The sequence below is a fragment of the Anolis sagrei genome, chromosome 2 (genome assembly GCF_037176765.1).
Source record: "Anolis sagrei isolate rAnoSag1 chromosome 2, rAnoSag1.mat, whole genome shotgun sequence".
Lineage (NCBI taxonomy): Eukaryota > Metazoa > Chordata > Lepidosauria > Squamata > Dactyloidae > Anolis > Anolis sagrei.
Window position 1 is genome coordinate 106,636,420 of NC_090022.1, and position 26,687 is coordinate 106,663,106.

Sequence of the window (26,687 nt, forward strand, 5' to 3'; positions counted from 1 at the left end):
AAAAAACCAGTAGAACTATTGCCTTCTTTTCTGATTGTTTATGGGCTTTAAAAAGTTTTTTTTTTTCAGGAGCAGCCAGCCAGAGGTCCAGGAAAAGCAAGCAATGTGTAGTTTACTTCCTCAACTTTTAAAAACAGGTGACAGGTCACAGGCAATGTGCCTGCTGCTTCATTTTCACGTGACTTGGAGTTGCTGTGATAATTGTTTCTTTATTTTCCTTGACCCTTCTTCCCCAACATGATTTATACCATTATGAATGTACCAGCGAGTGCCGCTAATATGAAAAGGTGATTGTGCCAGATGGTGTTCATAAACATAGAGACACTATAGTTTATGTGTGCATTGTTTCTCTCTCTCTCTCCCTCTCTCTCTCTCCCTCTGTATTTTGGAAGTGTGTATTTGCATGCAGGATTTTATATGATGAGGGTAAGTGCTGAAATGAGAGTTTAAAAAGGAACAATGAATACAAAGGGTACAAAGATTGACACCATGGCCTAAAATACAATTATGTTTAATTTCTGGTGGGAAGCACTCATAACTGGAAGCCAGTCAATAATATTTCAATGACATAAGAGTACGTATGTTGTAATAACAGATAATTTTTTTAAAAAAATCTTACAAAGCGCTCAGCTTTGACATTTCAAAAATCTATCATTTTGCTACTAACAGTATATGTTGTTATATTGGTATTTTTTGCCGTATGAGCTAAAGGGACCTTTGGAACACTGACACACAATTCACACACTCAAACTTTATTAATAATCTAGGAATTATTAAAATAAAATTATAACATTGTAAATTGAGTCCTTAGTCCATATTTGCTTTATTTCCAATCAGAAAATGGCAAAATCCTATACCTCAAGGACATCTTCTTGACCCAGCCCTGTTTTTTTGTCTCTGATGTTACAGTTTTCTTGTAAAAGGGATTTCAGAAATGCTTAATACAGAATATTTATCCTTCTTTATTATTAGCTGATGAGGTGTGAAACATAGGCAGCTTGTCTTGAATTCAAAGACACAGTCATTGTTGTAGTCATGGTAGTCTGGAATATCAGCATGCAATTTTGTTTACAGAATCTGTCCTAAATTTGACTTCAACGTTGTTGTGATAGTAAGAGATATCAATTTTACATTAAAAGGAAAAGCATAATTTTGAGTGTATGCATGTTATTTAAAAATCTGTATGAATCCAATTATAAATAAATATCTCCATGACTGCAACTTTAATCAAAATAAAATAGTTTTCACCAAATATTTATAATGTTTGAATATTCCTGACCACTTAAAATAATTCCATTAAAAAGTCATAATTGCTTTGTGATAATCATCTAGTTTGTACCTATTTACACTTCTTACCATTTGGAAAATGTCCACTCTCAGTGTGCTTCCAACACCACAGTCTGCCTTTTTGCATGTTGCTCCTCATTCTCCACTACCCCTGCCCCCAGGAAGCTCTGATATTTCAGAAAAGATGCTTCTAGGCCTTACATAAATGCTGGCTGTGGCAACAACCATAATAATGGTAGTGCGAAGAGAGAGATCAGGAACTATTATGCTTCTGATTATGCTATTGTTGACAATCCTCTGTTTGAAGGTCTGTTAGAGGATGGTCCTCCCTTGAAGTTAAAATCTATATGAAGGGTTGTCTAGTCCTGTGTTTTAGAGATAAAGAATCACAAGAGTAAGAACAGCCTTGAAATTCCCCATTAAAATTAATAGCCAGATCAACCAGTCACAGATTTTCTACATAGGCAGAGATATATGTTGGGAGCTACCATATCAGCCCTTCAAATAACTGGCATCCAATTTGCCAATTATTATAAACAGGCATATTATTTATTTGCATTTTAACCATGCAATTCAACACATAAATAATTGAATTTTCTCAACCACTATTTTTCAATTTTGGTACATTTTTAAACAGCTCCCTTATTTTGCATTTTGCACACACCTGTTGTACATCCTACTCTCTCTTCCTTTTTCCAGCTTGCTCCACCTTGTCCCCTGTTTACATTTGTCTTCCTTTACAGCCACAGAAATGACTCTTTGCTAGGAACAGACTTCAGCTAGGATTTCCTCCAAAGGTTAGGCTATCTTGTAAAGGTGTAATATTGACCCAGGTGTAATATTGACCCAAAGAACTTGAAATTGGAATTGAGAGAGGATGAACAAGTGTCAGTGATAACTGATGAGACTTCACTCATTGGTTAAACATATGACAAGGCAAGACCAGCTTATTTTTCAGAAGACAATTGGACAGAAGAGTAACTGTATGTTTTGGCCCAAAATCTCACTACTACAACAGCTTTCTTTAAGAAAAAATGAAACTCAAAATCTGGACCAGCTGGTGGTCCACATACATACTAGGCGACATGCCTAGAAACTGACATGTGGCAACAATTTGTAGTATGACAACCCTATATACGTCTATTTAAATTATAATGATTTGAATTTTGCATCTCTTCCTCTCACTCTCAACCAGGAGTAGTTTTATGCCAAACCTTGTCTTTTTTTTTTTTTTTTTGATGATGATGTATTATGGTCAACTCATTCAGAACCTTCTCTTATATTCCAGGCACTAATCAAACCAAGATACATTTGTCGTACTTTGCTCACCTCCTCTGTTGCTACAGGTTTTGCAAATGTAGCAGAAGATGTAGGGAAAATGTTTCGAGCTTCTGGAAGATGAGTTTTTAATATAGGGGCCATACAATTTCATTGGGCCAAATGCAATGATAGTCCTAGGTATAGTAAACCCAACAAAATGTAACTGGTATTTAACAAGTTTCTATTCATGTAGTTAAGAGTAACATTAAATTTAGTCCACTGCGTTTTTAGTAACCAAACATCATATAGTTTGAATGCACTCAAATTATTCTGCGTCATGGCTGAATTCCAATACACAGAAACACACACACACACACACACACACACACACACAGGTGAACATTAGTATAACACTGGATATAAGCCACAAACATTGCCAGCTAATATTACAATTACATACAAGCAAATTACATACAAAAGATTAAGCATAGGGAAAAAAGAAACATCACCTTACTGAGTTCTTTCCAATTGTTTGCACTTGCCTTTCCAGAAGCTGTGGGGAGGGGAGGGGAGGGGGGCAGTATTTTTATCTAGATGTAACATAACTACTTGGATCAGAGAATAAATATTCCAGACTCACATGATGAAATTTCCTAATTTTTGTTTGTAATAGGATAAATATTTTAAATAGTATGGTATTCTGAGTAGGCTCATGGAGGAAGCATCTAGAAACACCACTGCACCACTAATTGTGGCTTTAGTACAGAAGCATGACCCCCCAAAAGGGATTGATTTTTGTGTGTGCACAAATTGTTCTTAAAGCACTTATTTTCACCTTCTCATCAAGGACAGACAAAGGTATTAGGCCCCTTCCACACTGCCCTATATTTCAGGATCTGATCCCAATCATCTGCTTATCCCAGATTATCTGGCAGTGGAAACTCATATAATCCAGTTCAAAGTAGATAATCTGGGATCAGATCCTGGGATATAGGTGAATGTAGAAGGGTTAGACTGGTAGACTGGTAGTTCTTGCTGCAAATGCATGCTAACAAATGCCCTTGAGGGAAAATATATGAAAATGCCAGGAATTGAAATCATTATGCCCCTCTCTACAAACCAGAATCCATTCCTCATTGCCTTTATTATACTAGACACCATTTCTTTTATTCATGGACGGTTGAGGGATCCTTAAGAGAACAGAAGTGGAAACAGATAGTGGAAGGCAGTGGAGTTGTAGACCGAACAGAGCCTTAATAATGAATAAATCAGTGCTTGTTGTTATAAGTACCTCTTTTCAATTAGTTTTCCCATTCTTAGTTGTTAGGAGCATAGCATTTTTTCAAAAAGAGCTATACATTTCACTTTATGAGACAACAGTTGGTATATCCCTCCCAATCTTGAATCAAGTGGGTGGTGGTAGTTTTTGCCCATCACTAGCTGGGATAATTCAGCTCATTTAAATAAATTGCTTTGAAATCTAATTAGTGTTTGCCTTCAAGTGAATCTGAATATTACAAGTTGAAGAAGTTTGTTTTCTGAATCAGCAAACTACAAAACTTTGGTTTTACGTAACTAGTTTTATATAACTACCACCTCTTTCCCCAATTCATTTTGCTATTTTAACTGAAATCATTTTACCTTCTTGTACATGATGAAGAGATGATTTCAAACTGTTTGAAGTTTCACTTAGCAGCTACTCTTAATTGCATTATAGTGTCAAATACCTGCACTTTAACAGAATAGTTTTACTTTTTATCCAAAGAGCATGCAAATTGTAAGTTAAGTGTATAAGTTAAAATGTGGGTAGATTTTACAGCAAGTGGAATAATATGCCAGACTGTCTTAAGGCTGGAATTTAAGGTCATTTAAGAAATACATACACATTTGCATACACTTTTTGCTCTTCTTGTTTTAGTTCAGACTGCCATGTATCAAGACATTTTGCAGATCCAAATATTCTAATTGTTACATACATTTTCTGTCTAACAGACACAAAGAAGTCACAGTGTTCCCAAAACATTTCATTGGTGTAGTAAGTATCTGGATTGAAAATCAACAGATCCAGTTTTCTAGACATTTGTTAAAGTGACAAAATTAGAAACTGCAGGCTGTATATGCATAATTCTGTTGCGGGATGAACAAGTATTTAATGTAATTGCAAAACAGGAGTAGTTTCCAAAAGCACTAGATACACAGCAACATTATAAGACAAGGTGTATGGTTTTTGATTAGAAGCAATAAGTTAATGAGTAGCTGTGTTATTGTTGTAGATCCCTTTTAACAATAAAACAATTCAAACATATTGAAACAATACTTTGATGAGCTTAAAAAACACACTACGAGATAATAAAAAGGTATATGTGCCTTTGCATGCCTAACATTAAATGCTTATATAAATATTAGGCCTGTTTGATCAAGAAAAAATTTGTTTCTAAAATCGATTTGTAATTGGGGTGTTTTTTTGTTTCGATATTTAAAATATTTACAAAACTTTCCAAAAAAATGTTTTGTTATTTACGAAATTTCGTTAATATTTACAAAACATTTTGTAAGTGTGAATGTTGCAGTAATGGTCACCTTGATTAGCATTGAATGGCTTTCATTTCTCCCACCCTGGACATTCCATAGATATTAGATAACTCCATTTGCCTAGTTTCCAACAGACCTCTGAGGATGCCTGCCATAGATGTGGGCAAAATGTCAGGAGAGAATGCTTCTGGAACATGGTCATACATACAGCCCTGAAAACTCACACAACCGGCCTCCGCGCGCCATCCGGCTCCGGCTCCTGCGCCCTCCTCCTCCTCCTCCTCCTCCTGACACTTCCTGCAACACAGCTGGGAGGAGGAGGAGGAGGAGGAGGGCGCAGGAGCCGGAGCCGGATGGCGCGCGGAGGCCGGTTGTAAGGGTGAGCGCGCGCTCCTGCGCCCTCCTCCTCCTCCTCCTCCTCCTCCCAGCTGTGTTGCAGGAAGTGCTAGGAGGAGGAGGAGGAGGAGGAGGAGGGCGCAGGAGCGCGCGCTCACCCTTACAACCGGCCTCCGCGCGCCATCCGGTTCCGGCTCCTGCACCCTCCTCCTCCTCCTCCTCCTAGCACTTCCTGCAACACAGCTGGGAGGAGGAGGAGGAGGAGGGGGGCGCAGGAGCCGGAGCCGATTGGATGGCGCGCGGAGGCCGGTTGTAAGGGTGAGCGCGCGCGCGCCATCCAATCGGCTCCTGCCACGGTGCACTGCTGGGGTGCTTGGGAGCGCCGGATTGGCTCCCAGGCACCAGCAGCACTCAGCACAGCAGCCTCCATCCCATTAACGACACGAGCTGAAGCTCGTAAAATATATGGGGCTGCTGTTTCGATATTTTTAAACCCTTCTGGGTTTAAAAATGTGTTTTGAAATAGCTTCGGATATGGTAAAAATAACGATTTAATAACGAAATAACGAATTAATGAACGAAACCGCACAGGCCTAATAAATATGTGTATGTGTGCCTCCATGCATATATGCAATTGCATGATAATTACAAAACATTTTACTTTAGCTATTCGACATACGTTTCAAATCTAATCATATTTCAAGACACATAGTAATTCTACCTTAACATTCACTCTCTCTAGCTTTAAAAGTAAAGAGGTTTTCTCTCCCCCCTCACACCCTCTTGCCCCATAAGCCTAGCATATGAATTCGAAGGAGCACCAGTGTTAAAAATATTCGTATTAGAGTGATTTATTGCAATTAAGCTTCCACTAAGCTACTTGGAAATGTACAGAAAAGTGCCAAAATTGATTTAGTACCAAAGGAAAATTGACAGTTTATTATTTTGAAGTGGAATGATATAATCTGTGATTAGCATTCAGTATCAAAATGCCACTTTTAAAGAGCTATTTAGTGTGTTTAATACAGCAGCTGAACTATGGTATGGAAGGGGGGGGGGGCTTTAAGAACCTGAAATACCATAGTTTCAGTGCAATCTATTCATCATAGCCACTGCTTACACAGGCAGGTGCAATGGCATAAAATTCCTTGTTCAAAGACCAAGAAGACTGGAAGAGAATTGATAAAAAGTTGAAATTGCATAAGGGAGTGCTTCTTTCTCCCCAAGATATAGATTCTTGTTATCCCCCCTTTTCAGGAGATGCATACCTAACAGGTTATTGATTTAGATCTGAAGGACACAGTGTTTATTACATGGGAAAACATTGCTGGGCACAGGCGTGAGAAATTAATGATAGCTTTGTAAGCACCAATGCTGCAGTATTGAAACAGTGGGACAATTGTCAATCTGTGTGATAATATATCTGTAAAATTTACAAAATCAGTTATGTGAACACACACTGATTATCATGACCAAAACAATATTTTTGAAACAGAGGAACAAATATATTTATTAACATTGATATCGATGCTAGTATAACTGCAATATAAAATAGTTGACCAATTAGTGTAAATTTGCCTATAAAGTACAAATCATATTTTCTTAATTGTTTTTTAATTAAGGAAAGCTGTTTTCCTCCTTTTTTTGTTCTGTAAATAAAATATTGATTTTTATTTTCAGTTTGAAATTGAAATTTGAAACATTTCTCAGAATTTAACTCCAACAAACAAACTAATGGTTTGAGACAAATATATCTATGATTCAGCTTTGTACATTATAGAAATTAACTAGAAAAACTACTGTTCAGAACAGTGGCCCTTTAGTATAGTGAACATATTAAACATGTTGCATAATACAATGTTTAAAACATGTTTGTTTAATGTCAATATCTCCTGGCATGATTTTTTTATTCACTGCAGACATGAAACCTGACTTTCCATGAAATACAATTTTATTCTAAAAAGATCTTTAGCATGTCAAGAAAAACAAACAAAACCACTCACAGAGCCCAATTTCAAACTAAAGCTAAAACCTATAATAACAAACTTTTGAAAACCTTGTATCTCATCATCATGTTTCGCAGTTTCACAGAAAACAGGAACAATTAATATCTGATAATGCTGTCATCCAGCTGTAAATTACAAAGGCTGACTCTCATGAGGGTTAGAAATCTGACTTTTAAAAAACTTCTTCCTAAAAATACCATATATTTGCTATAACTAAACCTCTCATCCCAATATATTAGAAATCTTCAAAATCTTCATCTTTTATTCAGATCACCAATTCATTTTAGTAGCATTTTTATTTCACAACAATAATGTGTGTGTGTGTGTGTGTGTGTGTGTGTGTGAATTGTATGGAAAAGATTTGACCCCCCCCCCCTTATGCATGTACATAAGTGTATTATGAAATTTACTGGATAAACAGGCCTACCGTTTTCCTCATCTGATTTATTGTCATTGTCAGAGTCAGTCAGGGTAAGGGCAGAGTTTTCTCGGCTTGACAGACCGGAGCTGCGCCTGGACTTAATCCCTCTGCCCCACAGTCGTATGGCATGCTCTGGCGACATCCCTCCCTCGGTATCTGAGTCAACGTCGGAGCCAGTGCTGAGGGAGTAGCCTTGGTGAAGTATTCCTATGTCTGAGCAGTAGCCACTTCGGTGGGGAGAGGGCTCACAGATTCCTAGTTCAGCGAGGGTGAAGTTAGTTCCTATGAAAATAAAAAGGGTGGAAAGGGGATAATTAAAATGCGAGGCTACTTTTAAAATTTAAATGTAAATGTATTTGAAAAGAAAGTAACAGACCTTTTTTTACCTTCCCATTCATGCAGAACATTACATGTATAGAAATAGGTTGTGTAGATTATTGGCAAGGCTGTTCAGGCAGAGCAATATAGCAAACACATACACATATACACATAAGAGTCCAGAGCAATTGTCCCAGTTTGTTTGTTTGTTTGTTTTTTTAAAATGAGTAGATACTTAACTTCTAATAGTGTTTGTTAGTCATTACATAATAAAGTGCAATGCTCTTCCCTTTTGTCAGAGGACTCTTTTTTTAAAAAAAATATTGACTTATATGAATTATGTAAGAACACAGTAGCTAATGGTGGTAGATTAAAATGAATTATGAAAGGCTTGTAAACATATTACATGTTCTTTCTTGACTATAGGAAACTAACAGCTGAAAGTTTAATAGCAATGATGGATAGACATAACTTATTAGAAATAACCAGATATTTAGCCAGGTGGTAGTGAGATGTCAAAGTTCATTTAGCCCAGGATGCATACTGTAACAATGTGATGGGTTTGTAAGATAAATTTCACCAGTATTGTATACATTTCCTATGAAGAATGATTGATTTTTGATTATCGTCATTGTGATACTCCATTGGCCAGAAGACTGGATTCTTCGTTAAAACATTCACTTTCTTTTATTGACAGTGGTGTAGTGGCAGATGTAAAGTGTAGTGGATCATCACATATAGTCCCCATAACCACCAAGAAGAATCCAAAAAGCAGGAAGGTCTATTTCTCCTTCTGTTTCTCCTATCTACATTGGTCAGAAACCCAGAATTGTGCCAGAAGTCACTTTTGGGTGTCCACATAATATCTAGGGACTTCTATCTCATAATATGGTTATTAGCAGATATTAGGGAATACTCCAAAGTTTTGCAGAAACTCCAGAACAGCCCCACATTTCATGGTTGGTCTGAACTGGACAGTTGAATCACTTCTACTTCCATGATGCAGTAGAAAAGATGTAGAACTTACCTTTACTATCATTGCTGCAGCAGCCAGCAACATTGCTCCAAAAAACCCATGGGCACTACTGAGCACCTTTGCTCATTTCAACAAAGGTGGCTACCAACCTGAGGAACCGAGTGGGGTGATTCCCCCCTCATTTTCCCAGTTCATACAGGTACTTTTGCTGATGTCCACATGTCAAACCCAAGATCTCCAGCTATTGTGATGACAAGGGATAGTGCAGGTAAGGATGGTTGCCCAGGGGGGCTGAACTGGGTTTTGTCTAGACACTGTCCACTGCTATGGCAGAATGAATGTGGGCATTGTAGCTTTTCCCAGGGACAGGCCAGAGTATTGTTACTCTGGACCTGACTTTGATTTTTGGTTTGTGTAGATGAGCCTTGTGTGTAATCTCCTGAAAGAATAGATAGCACAATACCCAGTTTGTTGATCTGCTGAAAATCACATTATGGTGAATTGGGATATAATAGTGTACTAGATAGTATATTAGAGTTAAGAGAACAGAAATTACATGAAAAGAAAAAGAGAGCGCTACATGTTTCAAAACAGTGCAAGTTCACCACTCAAGCTTTTCTCGGCATTCCTTTTCCTAGCAGCAGGAAGAAATACTTCTCGCATTGTCAACCACTTCTGTCAACAGGATTTCAACAAGCTAGTTTTCACAGTTTTCATCTTCACCTAGAGCAGGACTCTTGTAAAGTTATCAAGTTTTAATGGTCCATTCAAGACTAAGCCACCCTGAAATACTTTCTATTACACCAGGTATGACTAGCAACAATACATTGCAAGTAGAAAAATCCATTCCCTGCCCTCCAGATACAGGGTGGATTACAGCTGAGACTGAACAGGGAGGGCTGATGGAGGTGGCAGATGATATTATTCTCCTTGCTAATCAAATCAGCAGGGTCCTTCCACCCTGCAAGCACTGGCTCTACTACTCTGTTGATTGTATTTATGCCTGCCATTCATGGTAAGTGTGTGTGTGTGCAGAGAAGAAAGAGAGGGAGAGACACCATATATTTTTTAAACTTCTATAGATGGATTAGGTCCTTAATGCAGACATCAAGTGAATATTTAATATAGACGTGTTATCTTGACATAATTGTAACTATTTATTTCCTGGTTTAGACTGTATTTTAAAAAATTAGTCAGCTGCAAGGACCAAGATTTTCACATTGTTTGTTTAATTATTATCCTGTTTTGTCTTTAGATAAGTATCTCTCCATTTGCATATGCCACAAAAATGGATTGCTCACTTTTGGAAAAAAAAACTTCACTAAATGTCTACAGCAGAAACATTCTAAGAGTGGTTAAAATGGGACAGAAGAACAGAAATCATAGGCCCTAGAATTTGACAGTACAGGTCTTCAGTTAATATTCACGAAAACAAAACAAATATTCCAGGTTGGAAATTAAGAATCATGTAGAGGTTACATTTGCTGACTATGGGGTCCCGGAACACTCCACAATGGATGAATTTTGGAGGTAAGGGAGTGGACACTAGAATTACATCCTGTATACAATCTGGAAAGTCTGGAGTGACTGGCAGACCTTCTAGATCAATGGTTCTCAACCTGTGGGTCCCCAGATGTTTTGGCCTTCAACTCCCAGAAATCCTAACAGATGGTAATCTGAAATTTTCAACCCAATGACATCACTTACAAGACATTTTCTCTATCTTATACATGAAAACCCTGAGAATGAAAGAAGTGATCTTACTAAATTAAGAAAACATGTCATGCAATTCTAGGCACAGTCATAAAATGTCAATTTTTATTCATCTCATTTTAAAGCAAGAAAATAGGAGGTTGAGAAATAAAGACTGTTCTGAAACCAGTTAACTGATGTCTGACAGAGAACATGAATACAGGAAATGTCGAATGGGAGAACACAATGTTCCGACGAGGCAAAGACTTCTGGAGCAGGTAGAACAGAAAGACAGCCCCAAACAGTGCACTTTTTGTGCTGGAGCCACCAATATTGGTATGCTAACCATGGAAACTGCAAAGAGGCCAGAGGGCTTAGAGAGGCTTCCAGCCACAACAGTTCCTTCCCCTCTTGCCTCATTTCCAGGCTGGTTTGTTTCACAAGGGAATCTGAGCTGCTCTGTTCTTATCCTCTTCTCATGCCAATGTTGGATGAGTGCCCCAGTTCAAAGATAGTCTACACACAGATGGTCTGCATACATTGAGCTTTGTGTGAGAATTCTCTGTGCCTGGACTGTCAAAGAGATTGCTGCCGGTGTACTGGGAATTTCAGAAAGCACAGCGAGTGTATAATATCAAAAAAAAGTTTTGGATAGAGTGCAATACAGTTGGTCATTTTTACTATCCCCATTTTGCAGACATTAGAGATGAGATCTAAATACATGGGTTTGGTAAAGGAAAATTCAGACCCAAAATGAACATTCATGACATCACAAAAAGAGAAAAGTCCTCTTGCGTCCAGAGAAGCATGAACAGACATGTAGTCAAAGATCAATGATCACAATTTGGGCACTAATTTGTGCCAAAGCTCAGCCACAACAGACATTTCAACAAAATAGCAGAATCTTGTAGTGTTGTGGGGCAATATACAAGTAAAGTAACATGACTTGATTTTTTTCACTACTAATAAACCAAAAAGGTATGATTTTTTAAAAAAAATGTTTAACCTATCTTGGATAATTCCCTCTATCACCACATTAGTCTTTACAGTTTATCATCAAGGACTGAAAAGAGTAACTTATTAGAAAATAAGATTTCTTAACTAGCTTTCCAAATGAGACATAAAGGGTTAGAACGATTCAGTGCCAATAAACTACCTGACACTTGACAACTCTAGCAGTAATGTCACCTGGTAAAACTTGTCATTTCATCTTCATTAAATTTGGACTAATTTGTTCACAATGTTTCATTGAAAAAGATATCTGATCTAAGATTGGCCCGACCATTAATGAGACTGAAGCATCACCTTTAGTAGCAGGAATTATGTGTCATGGATGGAAAACTGCTATTATGGCTAAAAATGGCAAGAGATTTTTGTATACGTGTCAAAATATTTTGAATAATTGTGCACGTTGACTTAAGGTAAAGGTAGTCCCCTGACATTAAGTCCAGTCATGTCTGACTCTGGGGTGTGGTGCTCATCTCCATTTCTAAGCCAAAGAGCCAGCATTGTCCGTAGACACCTCCAAGGTCATGTGGCCAGCATGACTGTATGGAGCGCCGTTACCTTCCCGCCGGAGCGGTACCTATTGATCTACTCACATTTGCATGTTTTTGAACTGCTAGGTTGGCAGAAGCTAGGGCTGACAGCGGAAGCTCACGCCGCTCCCCGGAATCGAACCTGTGACCTTTCGATCAACAAGCTCAGCAGCTCAGTGCTTTAACCCACTGCGCCACCGGGGGCTCCACACGTTGACTTAAAGATATGGAAATTAGACACTCTCATTTTATTGTTGTTGTTGATTTTTTTTCTGTCTGTATTTAATTACAAGTCACTATACTCCCCTCCCCCCCCCCCCCCCATCTGCTTAGAAATTCAGGCATGTTTTCCCCAGTGTAATTTTTTTTAAAATATAGTTTAACATGCATGCTTTAAAATATTTTGCTCAATGGCCAAAGTAAATTTGGGCACATTTTCCAAACTTTTTATTTTGCAATTAATTATTATAATTATTTGTGAATGTGCATTCAATTTTTAATCATTTGACTAATGGGGAGGGACCAGTGACAGAAAAATGAATGAAATGTCTACATCCAATAATCGTTCAGGCCACATATTAGATAAAAATGATTGATTGAACTTTAGCTTTCCTGCTTTAAATGGGTGGAGGAAGACACAATTTTCTACTTAACCTCAGGCAGAAAATGTCTTGGCTTCAAATAATCAAGAACAGAGATATAGTACAACCACAAACACATGCTTAATGATACATTTGTGATTTCTAATTAAGATATTTGTATTCTGAAATAGGCACAATCCCAATTTACAATAAATGATTGGAAATGGAATACCTGAACATGTCTGTCTGTCTGTCTGTCTGTCTATCCATCCATCCATCCATCCATCCATCCATCCATCCATGAAGAATGGATTTATTAACAGGTTTGTCAATAATTTTGTTATGAATGTGGCATATTAATTAAAAATTGAAGTGGATTATGATGGTGTGATAAAAACTCATTAAGTCATCTTGAAACAAACATTTCTAAAAAGAATACAATGATGTTTAAAATATGTTACAGTTTTCTGACAAAAAAAACCACACACAAAATAGTTGAACTAAAATAAGCTTTTTTACAAAAATAGAAAAATATTTTAATGATAAACTAGAGAATTTAATATCTTGTAAATGCCCAGATGTTTATACGCTAATTAGCATTTTGTTTGGATGTAAAGAAAATGTAATATTCCATTCCAGAAATGAACTTAATGACTCCTCTTGTTATTTTCTATGTGATCACTGGAACTATACTGAAAGTGACATAGAGATAAAGAGCTTGCCTTTCTCAGATATTTCTACTGTTTTGAGAATTAAATGCTTGGCAAAATGCACATGGTTCCTAGAGATAAGAAGCAAACTATTCAAACAAACTAGAAACACTGCCATTTGACCCAAGTCAGTAGCTTCCTATTCTAGTGCTCTGTATTATGTCAGGTAAGATGTGTCCTTAGAGATCAAGTTGGCCTTTGTCACTGTGCATGAAATAGCCTATTGATTATTTTAAACCCTGTCTACTTTAAGTCTATGTATACAACATATGTGGAATTGCATAATATGTCATAGAAGGAGTTGTTTCAAACTATATATTTACTTAATAAAGCAAAAGATGAGATGATGTATATGAACTGTACCATCTGGATTGGCAATTTTGAGGTATCTCATCTTGAAGGCATTTCAAATGTTTTTGCACAGCTCGTTTGGTATTACAATTACTCATAATTGTCTCTGTAGTTTGCATTGGTGTTCTTTTGTACCCTTTAGATTATAATCCCTATCCACAGAAATTCCCTAAGGGGTTCGAACCTAATCAGATTATTATGTCAGGATGTCCATGCTATCTTCTAATGGGATTTCTTAACTATTACTCTTAAAATAAAGACTAATAGAAATATATTACATTTTTATTCCTATCCACTGATTATGTTTCCTATCCATCTGTCCAGCCAAATATGTGTATAATGACCCGCCAACTGAGGTCCTACTCTATGTAGCTGTAACCATATGTCATATAAAACTTGTTAGTCTTTAAGGTGGCACATTGCTCTTGTTTTGTCTTGTTTTTGAAAGCAGTTGAAAAAGGTGTTACATAAAACTAAATCATGACATCCAAATATAAGATGATTAATGTGTTAAATATAAAAGTATAAAAATAAATACATCTAGAAGATCAATAACATCAGGGGGAAAGTAAACTATTGTTGGTATGATTGGTATTATTAGTATAGGGTGAGTATTTTTATACAAAATGCTTGGGACCTGAAGTGTTTTGGATTTCATTTTTTTCCAGATTTCATGATATTTCTATTTATATATACATACATATTGAGATAGCTTAGAGGCGCAAGCTTAGTCTAAACATGAAATTCATTTACGTTTCATTTATATCTTATTTATTTATTAACTACATTTCTATACCGCTTTTCTCACCCCTGGGGGGACTCAAAGCGGTTTACAACATAATAAATGGCAAATTCAATGCCTCGCGTATATATAAAAATATCACATATCTAAATCAATAACATATAGCTGCAGATAAAAACCATTAAAACTATAAAAACATCAAACAAAAACATAAGCATGAAACATATTATTGCTGCAATTAACAATGTGGATTCCATCTCTTCCTCCCCCCCCCCCCACTCCCCAACTCTCTCTCCATAGCATTTCAGCCCTTCTTTTTATACCCTCCCTGCTCCCCCCACATCCCAACAGACACAAAGTTATTTAGGTAAAGATTGAATATAAAATGGGAAGGGTAAAAAAAAAGTCCTGGGCCTTCTTGGGGGATGGTAAATGTGATATGAGGTCCTCGGGGCAGGTGGAGGGAGAGTCTTATCTGATGATGGTAGTAGGCTACTGATCAGTTTTGAAGAAGTCCTGAGGAACATAGATTTTATCAGTTGTGGTGTCATAAGTTAGGTGTGAGCTATCACTTGCCAGTAGACTGAGGATGGGGAAGGGCAATGAAGTGCAGCTGCCCCTGAGGAGAGTTGGTATGTAGGCTGCACCTTGTACTCTGGAGAAGCTGAAGTCTCCTGGCCTCCTTTTCACCTCCTCGCTGGCTGTTGGAGGGCGGGGGCAGCGAGGTGTAACTGCTGCCGAGGAAGGTTGGTGTATAGGCTGCACCTTGTACTCTGGAGGAGCTGAAGTCTCCTGGTCTCCTTTTCACCTCCTCCTTGCTGGCTGTTGGAGGGAGGGGGCAGCGAGGTGTAGCTGCTGCGGAGGAGGGTTGGTGTGTAGGCTGCACCTTGCACTCTGGAGGAGCTGAAGTCTCCTGGCCTCCTTTCCACCTCCTCCTTGCTGGCTGTTGGAGGGAGGGGGCAGTGAGGTGTAGCTGCTGCCAAGGAAGGTTGGTGTGTAGGCTGCACCTTGCACTCTGGGGGAGCTGAAGTCTCCTGGCCTCCTTTTCACCTTCTTTAAAATTCCTTTTGATGAAAGGATAGCAGAATGAAGGCCAAATAAGTCACCCTTGGGAGGGATTTTCATAGTTTAGTAGCAGCCATGGAGAAGGCCTTCTTCTGTGTGTTCTTATACAAATAGTCTAATTTAATTTTACACAATATTTTAAATAATGTTGTGTATGAAACCAGTTTTGTGTACACTGAACCATTTTGTGCGCATGTGTCATTTGGAGAATTTTGGATTTTTGAGTATTTTGCATTTTGGAATTCAAGAAAAGAGATTTTCAACCCATAACAGTAAAACTATAATTATTAAACTAATAATTCTACAAGAAATACATTTTCTCAAATAAAATAAACTCTACCATAATTAGACTGCTACCTTGGTACATTTATTTATTTATTTATTACGGTTGCTTATACCCCGCCCTTCTCACCCGGGGGGACTCAGGGCGGCTTACACAAACAAGGCACAATTCGATGCCTGTATTACAAAACATAACATCAAAAACATAACATCAATAACAACAATAATTATAACACTGATAACAATTAACGTAAACAATCAATATTATCGGCAGGAATAGCTATAAACCCGTAAAAACAATTAAAACAATAAAAGCAATACAAACCTCATTGCTGGTCAGCGTTTAACCGACTCATAGTTAGGTTCTACTTTCCACACATTGTTGGTCCTATCATTCTGGTTCCATGTCTAATTGTCAGGGTGCCCAAAGGCCTGGTCCCAGAGCCATGTCTTTACCATCCTCCTGAAGGCAAGGAGGGAAGTTGAAGCCCTGATTTCCCCCGGGAGTGAGTTCCACAGATGAGGGGCCACCACTGAGAAGGCCCTGCTTCTTGTCCCCACCAGCCTCACTTGTGATAGCGGTGGGGTCGTGAGCAGGGCCTCCCCAGATGATCTCAGATTCCGAGATGGGACGTAGAGGGAGATACGTTCGGACAGATACGCTGGACCGGAACCGTAAAGGGTTTTGTAGGTCAAAACCAGCACCTTGAATTGTGCTCGGAACTGAATCGGCAGCCAGTGGAGCTGACATAACAGGGGGGTGGTGTGTTCCCTGTATGTCGCTCCAGTAAGCAGTCTAGCTGCCGCTCGTTGGACTAGTTGGAGTTTCCGAACAGTCTTCAAGGGCAACCCCACGTAGAGTGCGTTGCAGTAGTCTATACGGGATGTGACAAGAGCGTGGACCACTGTGGCCAGATCAGACTTCCCGAGGTACGGGCGCAACAGGTGCATAAGTTTTAATTGCGCAAAAGCTCTCCCGGCCACCTCTGAGACCTGGGGTTCCAGGCTCAGCGATGAGTCCAGGATCACTCCCAAGCTGCGAACCTGCGACTTCAGGGGGAGTGTAACCCCATCCAGTACAGGCTGTAACCCTATACTGGATGGGGTTACACTGTTCGGCCTTACGACTGACCAGTAGGACCTCTGTCTTGTCTAGATTCAATTTCAATTTGTTAGCTCTCATCCAGTCCGACACAGCAGCTAAACACCGATTCAAGGTCTGGACAGCCTCCTTGGTGACAGGTGGAAAGGAGTGACAGATCTGAACATCATCCGCGTAGAGATAACATTTCAGTCCGAAACTCCGAATGATCTCCCCCAGCGGCTTCATGTAGATGTTAAACAACATTGGGGACAGAATTGAACCCTGAGGGACTCCACATGACAACGGCTGTGGAGCCGAACAGGTGTTACCCAGCAACACCTTCTGGGACCGTCCCTCAAGAAAGGACCGGAGCCACTGCAAAGCAGTACCCCCAAGTCCCATCTCTGTGAGGCGTCCCAGAAGAATACCATGATCGACGGTATCGAAGGCCGCTGAGAGGTCTAGCAGAACTAACAGGGACACACTCCCCCTGTCTAGCTCCCTGCGCAGATCATCTACCAAGGCGACCAAGGCTGTTTCCGTTCTATGTCCCGGTCTAAAGCCAGACTGTGCCGGATCTAGATAATCAGTGTCTACCAGAAATCCCTGGAGTTGTGTTGCCACCACATGTTCCATGACTTTGCCCAAATAGGGGAGATTGGAAACTGGCCGATAGTTGTCTAATTGAGTGGGGTCCAGTGATGGTTTTTTCAACAGCGGTTTTATAACAGCCTGTTTTAGGCTCGCTGGAATTATGCCCTCCCGAAGGGAGGCATTAACCACCACTTTCACCCACTCTGCCAAACCCCCTCTGGCTTCCTTAATCAGCCAGGATGGACAGGGGTCTAGGATGCATGTGGTGGGTCGCACCTCCCCAAGGATCCTGTCCACATCCTCAAGCTGAACCAATTGAAATGAATCCAATAAAACTGGACAAGCAGATGCTCTCGTCACATCCTCAGAGACTGCATTTAAAGTGGCATCGAATCCCGACCGAATCAGCGCAATTTTATCTGTGAAGAATCGAGCAAATGCTTCACAGCGAGCTCCCGAGCTGTCAGGGATCTCGCTTTCCGGCGGATTTAATAGACTCCTGACAACTCGAAAGAGCTCAGCTGGACGATTCTTCGCCGATGCAATACTGGCCGCGTAGGATGTTTTTTGTGCTGCCACTATTGCCACACCATAGGACCTTGTGAAGGCATTCAGATGTGTTTGGGCTGATTTAGTGGGACTCTGGCACCACACGCGCTCTAACCACCTCTTCTTTCGCTTCATTGCTGCCAGCTCCTCAGTGAACCAAGGGGCATGGTTAGCCCGGCTACTCGAGAGGGGGCGTTCCGGAGCGATTACATCGATTGCCCTGGTCATCTCAGAATTCCAGTGAGAGACCAAGGCGTCGATAGAATCACCAGTCAGGAAGGTGGGAAAATCCCCAAGAGCCGTCAGGAATCCATTTGGATCCATAAGTCTCCTGGGGCGGACCATTTTAATGGGTCCACCACCCCTGCGGAGGTTGGGAGGTACAGTAAGTCTAAACCTGATCAGGTAGTGGTCGGTCCATGGCAACGGAGCGATGGTTAGCTCCTCCACCCCAGCACTATCACCCCATCCCTGAGTAAAAACCAAATCCAATGTGTGACCGGCCGTATGGGTGGGACCAGATATTAATTGGGACAGGCCCATGGTTGCCATGGCGGCCATAAAGTCCTGAGCTGCACCTGAAAGGGTGGTCTCGGCATGGACGTTGAAATCCCCCAGGACTAAAAGTCGCTGGGAGTCCAACGCCATATCCGAGACCACATTTGCTAGCTCGGGTAGGGAGACTGTCGTGCAGCGGGGTGGTCGGTACACTAACAGAATCCCTATCCTGTCCCGGTCACCTAACCTAAAGCCGGCACATTCAAATGATGATGATTGTGGGATGGGGCGCCTGATCAAGGGGATAAAATCCTTATAGACCACTGCAACTCCTCCTCCCCGCCCTCCGGGTCTTGGCTGGTGCTGCACAGAATAGCCAGGTGGGCATAGTTGGGTGAGATTCACCCCTCCCCCCTCATCTAGCCAGGTCTCTGTTATACATGCTAGATCCGCTTGTTCTTCCTGAATTAGATCTCGAATAGTGGAGGTCTTTCCATTGACCGACCTGGCATTGAACAGCACCATCCTTAACCCAGAGGGACCACCTTCCTGGCATCTCAGCTGTATCTTGTTGTGAGAGTTTTTTGGGGTAGCCAATGCATTCTTATTATTTTTAAGCCAAATTGTTTTTTGAGTTGTAGAATCGATAATATTTGGAATTGCCAATGTTCTATTGTAGATTTTGGGCCAGATTTGCTTTTGTCTCAGATCCTTCCTATGTTTTAGATTTATCGAATTGTTGTTGTGAATTTTGGGCCGAAATGAATGGTTTAATCTCCTTTTCCCATGTCTTCCTCTACCTGTCACCACCTCTATTGCAGCCCCCCCACCTGCGAACCCCCCTACCCCGGGAGCATTCCCTCCCTGGTCCTCATTTGCTATCTCAGCTGTTAGCATATAACGACATGGAACGGTTAAATACATGGAACGGTTAAATAGTTCATTGTCTCAGAGCTTTCATCACATAGCTGTTTTTAGATCATGAGGCTGAGGGGTGGGTAAAGAACATCAAAAGATTTACTCATCTATCTCCTGCTTTTCAAATAGCTTGGTCTCAAGAAATTGGTGCAAAATAGTAGGATTATTGGGTTGTTTTTTTTAACATTGTTGGTTGCTGTTATGGCAGTAGCTTCAGGACTAGGTTGATTTCTGGTATCACTGAATGGCTGAAGATGTCTGTCAGAGAACTGCAATAATTCATTTATTGTATATACTTATGCATAATTTACCCTCTTGTATAAGGCGAGGGCAGGTTTGGGGCCAAACTATGGTTTTGATATGACTTGTGGATAGGCTTTCTCCTCTTAAGAGAGGAGAAAGCAGCCATATCACCTCAGGGGGCAAGTTGCTCTTGACCACTGCCACTATATTCCTGCCCAGGCATTGAAAAAGGACATAACCAGCAGAGAAAATAGAAAGATTTGTGCTTCATTTATGTTCTACCAGGAAGGTCAAAGCTCTTGCCTTTCATCACTCTATTCAGATAAGGGGAAAAGTTCCTTTTAAAAAAAGTAAAAATCAAGGTACAGTATGCACATTGATCCAGTATTTTGTGGTTGATTTTGGAATAAAACTTCTTGATTTATACATGAGTGCTTTTTTAAGTGTACAAAGTTCTTCAGCACTGGAAAGCTGGCCAGGTATTTCTTCTATTACAGGAATAAATAGTATTATAAACATAATTATTTTATCACCACAAGAGAAAATCCAATTTAAAATCAATGTCTCATTATTTTCTAAAGAAATGTAATCTCTTAAAACAATTTTGTCAGGCTAAACGCATATTAACAAAGTCTACAGCATGTACATTCTTTGACAATTGCAGCATCCGGAATTTACATAAATGCAAGTTACCACAATGTATATATGTTGTGAGGAGAAGCCTCTTGGTGGAAAGGAAAGGATTCACAGAAAAAGCAGTCCAGATGGAATGGTATGTTAACAAGATAGGAACAAGATGGGCAAAGGGAAAAGATAAAGCAGTGGGTGGAAAGTGAATGACAGATCAAAACGCTTTCCAATGCACAACATAACTACAATTATATTTTCCTTTGTACCTATTTGTATGCCATTATCAGAGATGGAAATGAATGCGTACATACAGTTAAATGGTACATATAAATATTGAAGAAACAACTTGCATGGAACATTAATCCATGACAGATGGAGGTCATATGATGACCATTTATTGTGATTACTCATTTAGACAAGAAACTATGGTGAAAATTTAAGAATGTGCTTAAATTCAGATCACAGCTTTCTACTATCCCACTTAAATAGTTTTGCTTTCTTGAAACAACTGACTGCATATCACAATTGATTTAGACACATCCTTCTATCAAAATTGCTTGCTGTTGGCACTGAGACCTTTTAAATATTACACTAGCTGTGGTTGAGGTAATGTTTAAATGAGTTGTTTATCTAAGTGGGTAGCAACTCTGTCATTCTTTTCTATTCAATCAGTCTTTATTATAATTGAGTAATAATAATTCTGAGATCACCCATCCAGCTCTACAGAAGCCACACATGAAAAAATACAGCTACAGTGTATTTTAAAGACCATTAAACTCACAAAGTTTATTGTTATAATTCTTGGGATCATGACCAATTCCTACTTCTACTCCATAAGGGCAAATTTCACTTACTACAAAGATTGCTGAAGCCATACCAGGGATATCACAATTTAAATCCCAACCAAAAGTATTAGTTTGTTTAAAGTACAGAACCACCACTTCCCGATATTGCTTTAAATGCCATGGTTGCAGCATTCTAGCAATTGTAGCTTGGTGAGATATTCAGAACTCTCAGTTCAATATTGTTGCTGTTGCACTTCAGGGGAGTGCACAAGGACTTCAAGAGGCAATTCTCTGTATCTCAAAAATTACAGATCCCACAGCACCATATAATGGACCTGTGGCAGTTACATTGCTACAATTGAATGGTATATATACATTTTATGAAAATGCACCAAAAGATCTTTGACTAACTGATCTCACTCCCAGGGACACTTTGAAAAAAGGGATTCAATGCACAAAGGGTACTGAGTTCCTCCAACTAAGTGTGGAATATATAACTACCTAAAAATGATGAATTTCCAGAAGCGGAGGTTGGATTATCTTTCCTATTTTATCCCTCTAAATCACTTTTCAATTAAACATTGCACATATTAGCAATTCCACAAAGCTGTCTTTGTAACAGTTACTGGCAAAGGTGGCAGGAAATACTTCAATATATCCTGTCAATTTGATTAGAGAAAGTTTGTGGAATAAGTATTTCAAAAAGTGCAAGAGAGGTCACTACACCAAACTAACTAAATAAAGCAAAACATTTCTCCCTATGAGATTTTCGATCTTTATAACTGGAAATACAGAATATGAGCCTCACAGTGTCATACTGTTCATAATCCAAAACTGGAAGCTGGGACATCATCATCATCATCATCCTTGAACCAGCTGGAATTTTCTTGCATTTAAGTCTGTTATGGCAAGAGCAACCAGCTAAATTATAACCAATGTTAACATCAGGTATTATTAGAAAGATGGCTGTGGAAAGAGATGGTAATGTCACAATGAAGATAAAACAGGGACCTAATGCCAGTTTTGGAGGGTAGAACCAATTGTAGCCAAACACGAGTCTTTCATTACCTCTATAAAGGCAGAACTGTGCTGTATTTGTCTTTTCCATTCCTAACAATTTCTGAGATGGAAAATGGGCACGATATTGTTCCCTCAAAGGGGGTGAAAGATTTTCCATAAAAGCTAGTATCTCATTTCCTGAAAAACTAAATGTGTTTTTTTAAGAGGAGAAAAGGAGAAAAAATGACTTAGCATTTGATTGAAAATGCCAAGCCAACACATTGCAAATGCCATACCAATGTTTCAGTGGCTTATTGCAAAAATAAGTGGCAATTGAGCATTAAAGTGATTTGATCACTATAACTATGAATGAAATGAAATATATTTTACCATGCTGCCCTGTTTTCATGTTTATTTCCGACCCCTGAAATTGGGAATATTTTATATGTAATTTGCTAGATTCTATTTTCTTCCCATTATTTAGACCTTATAAAATGATTACTTGCTTTCATTGTCAATTTTTACTGCAGTATTATAAAATGGAGTGTTAGGCATCAACCCAGTCAATTAAACATGGGCTTGAACATTCCTACAGATGGCATATCTGCTCTTAAGATTTATTTATTTATTTGTATTATCTGCCAATGACTGGCATCTGCAAATTCAATAGAGAGCCAAGAGCTTGGGCAAAAAACCCTGACCCCTTCTATAACAAAATTGGCATGGTACAATGATTGCTGTTGTAAGATAAATAAATCTGTTTATGCAGGTCAGTGCTGCTAGGGAAATATTAATCTTTCCATATTGCTTACAAAGCGTAGGAAGAACTAAATAAAATTCTCTGCATTTCTACATTAATATTGCACATTTACTTCCCTTCATAAATTGGTCAAATTGCATATAAAATCACAACATTTTGCTGTTGTGATGAATCATACCTAAGGTGAATCTATATGAACATTATCTTGCCTGACCTAGTAGCTAGTTGCTTTTTGGAGTGTATGCAAAATGTACAAAGAATAAACCTTTCCTTTGTTTTCCTCCCCCGTATCCAGCACTCCTGGACCCATCAGTCATTACTAAAAATTCTTACATTCTTTTGATGTTCTACTTTTAAAAAATAATTTAATTTAGGAGTTATCATCATCCTTTGTAGTAGCAAGTTCATTGTCACTGGGTGAAGAAAATGTTCCTCACACAACAGAACATTGTTGCCAAAGTTTGGTTCTTTATTTGATTTGGACAATAGGTTCCACAATTCTTGAATGTTGGCTGCGGCTTCTGGAAGTCCAAAACACCCAGAGAATAAAGATGGAATCACTATTTAGATAAAGAGACACACTGGAATCAGTCTCACCCACTGAACTGTGTAGTGCAAAGGACAGGGAGGCATCTTGCTACCCCATTCTCTTCCTTTTCTGCCTGAATGTTATCCCTGAGAGAGTGAGCAAGCCAGTTAGTGCTTGATTATCTTATGATGAGATTTTCCGATCATAGCAGCTTTATTGTGCAGAAGGCCCAAGGTAGTGCTTTCAAGCCAAAACACAGAAGCTGGGGGTTCAGGTATATGTGCATCTCACCCATGTCAGTTTAAGCATAAAAGATTAGTCTGCAGGAGATCCCATTCCTTTTGGACCTGTCTCATACTACATCATCCTTATTATTATCACCCGCTTTTCTCTCTTGATTAAGACTCAAAGCAGCTGACAACCTTAAAACTATACAATTAAAAACCTACAAAATATAAATATTAAGATAGTATTAAACATATTGTTATTACTGAAATAAATTACTTAAAATCACATTAAAAAGTAAAAATTGCTAAAAAAAATTGAAACAGTATACTCTTTGAAAGTTCTTGAAAACTTTCTGTTTTAAGAGCCTGTCTGAAAAAAAAAGTTTAGCCTGTTATCAGAAGGACAGAATACAAACACACACACAAGGGCTTCCTCATATTCATCTTTTCCACTCCGCCTCACTGTCCTCAGACATCTAACAGAGCTGGGGGATAGAAAAATGAAGGTCTCACCATCTCAAATGATTTCCCTGGCCAGGGAATGCCATTTCCTTTTCATCTGCTCTGTAGATTTGTGGGAAATAGGGAGAGCACCTTCAACTTAGCTGAAAAGTAAACAGTCAAAGATTTCTGATAGGAGAAAAACTGGGTCTAGACTGAAAAAACAAACCAACAGACCTATGTAATAAGGGATCCAGATTTCTTTGTTCTGCCTATATCTTATCCAGTGAAGGGGATTCCAGCTAGCTTTCCCAGAAACCCATATTCAACCTTTGCTTATTTCTGCTGCAAAAGGTCAAGTTTCCTAGCAATACCTAGTTTTCTATATTGTACTTCTCAACTTGGTCAGGATCATTTGTAAAAGGAATCAAAGTTGTTGCCATCCAATGGGGTCCTCTCCCTTTACTAGCTGATGCTCCAGTAATGACATTTCACAAGCTGTTACCTTATCTGCTGTCCAGAGTACAATGATGATGGGAAAGCAGGCTGGACAAGGTATGAAAAATGATCTCACTGTAAGATTTATTTTGAAGCCATGAGTGGCTCTGATTACTCCATTTCCATTTCCATTTCAGTGATGGCTTTCATAGAATATTGTTGCTTTTCTCTAAATAATGAAGAGAGATGCAGACTACTTTCAAATCCAGTCCCTAGGTTACAAACAGGATAGGTTGTGTTGGTTTGTTCTTAAGTTGAATTTGTATGTAAGTTAGAATAGCTACATATTTAAGTTTAATTTCAGACCCCCATTCTTTTTTAAAAAAACAACTTTTGGATAGTGTAGGGAAAGATTAACACTCCTGTAACGTCTGCTTTGCTGTCTGCACCTCATTCAGAAGATTTTACCTCACTTTGTGTCCCTGTAACAATTGGATTTTGGAATTTTTGGGTTGCCCTGGAAACAAGGATTGGTCATAAAGCTTCAGTAGAGATACCTTTCTCCCATGATAACTTCCAGGAATAAATTTCCCTTCCTAGGGGTAGATATCCTCTCACTTCCTGTTGTTTCATCCCGTTTGTAACTAGTCGTATGTAAGTTATATGTTTACAATTTGGGGACTGCCTGTATAGAAATATCAAAGTGACAAAATAGCTCATGTTTTAAGTTTTAGAAATCCATAGAGATAAAACAATTAAGTAACTTTCCCCCAAAACACTGAGATTACAAATACTTTCACACAGTCAAAGCACTTTTCTTAATAATGTCAAAGTTAAAATTTATACTTCTTTTAATATTTACAAGTAGCCAGTGGGACTAAAAGTCAGGTATTCTTTTGTACAAATGTTTGGGGATTTGACAGTTCACATAAGGAAAAAAGGGATGTGGGGCTGCTAGAAAAACCCATGGAATGGTTTTAATTCCTTATCATTTAGATTGCACCAATCAAAGTCCAATCACAAAACAAGTTTAAAAATGAAACACTTTAGGCTACAAATCCTATCCATAACTACCTGGAAATAAGCCCTACTGAACACAGTGAGACTTGCTTCAGAGTTAACTTGCATAGGATTGTGCTGCCAATCTCACCCCATGTTATCAATGTCTCAATTATTACAACTTTCTGTTTAATCGCCAAGATATGGCGTTAAGGAGGGCTCAGTGGGAAGCATTTTGAAACAGTCCTCTGCCTAGCAGACCAAGGGTGGAAGTGTTTCTTTTTTCATGGCGTGCCAGGAATGGCGCTCTCTCAAAAGAGCCTGTGCTTTCTTCCTTTTTGATGTCCTAATTCTCACAGAATTAGCAAGAGCCCGGTGGCCTCTGCAATCTTAAATATTCAATGTTGGAATACATACTGTGGTAATTTTTATCTGCGTTGTTAAGTTTCGTCTAGTTTGTGTTTGAATGTGGATTTAGCTGCTTTTGTAAGTTTTCTATGGTACAATTATTTCAAAATGCCTGGCATTAATAATCCTTTTTTATATTGCTAATAGAAATATTCTGCTTCAAAACCTCAAAAACAGAAAGTTTATATTTTCCCCTCTTTCTGCATTGCATGCACTGATGAACTAGCCTGCTCAGCAAGCATTTAACAGATTAGACACTTGAACATGGTTTCAGGCAATGCTCTCTCATGTTTCTGCGTATTGCCTGATAAACACTTCAAAGTAAACCGCTCATAAATATGAAATGAAAAGCTGAGAAGTCGTTATGCACAGCTTTGAGATACAAATCTCTTTATTCCCCTCTGAAGTGGGGTTTGATTGACATAATGAGTCATAGATCCTGTCCAGGGACTCACTGCCTTATCCCCCTTTCCTCAGGAGACAAGGAG

At 39.0% G+C, this 26,687-nt stretch overlaps 1 protein-coding gene across 11 annotated transcripts in view; it reads right to left on the minus strand.

Annotated features, from left to right (window-relative positions):
- The window catches only part of TENM2 (teneurin transmembrane protein 2), a 1,067,106-nt gene that overhangs the window by 820,262 nt on the left and 220,157 nt on the right, over positions 1-26,687 (minus strand). For 10 of the 11 annotated variants that reach the window (XM_060765004.2, XM_060765001.2, XM_060765000.2 and 7 more), the window contains one exon: positions 7,849-8,124. The exons of the other annotated variant lie outside the window; for it this stretch is intronic. In XM_060765004.2, the coding sequence (XP_060620987.2) occupies positions 7,849-8,124 (276 nt within the window). The remainder of the gene's footprint in view (positions 1-7,848; positions 8,125-26,687) is intronic. 11 annotated transcript variants of the gene reach the window in all.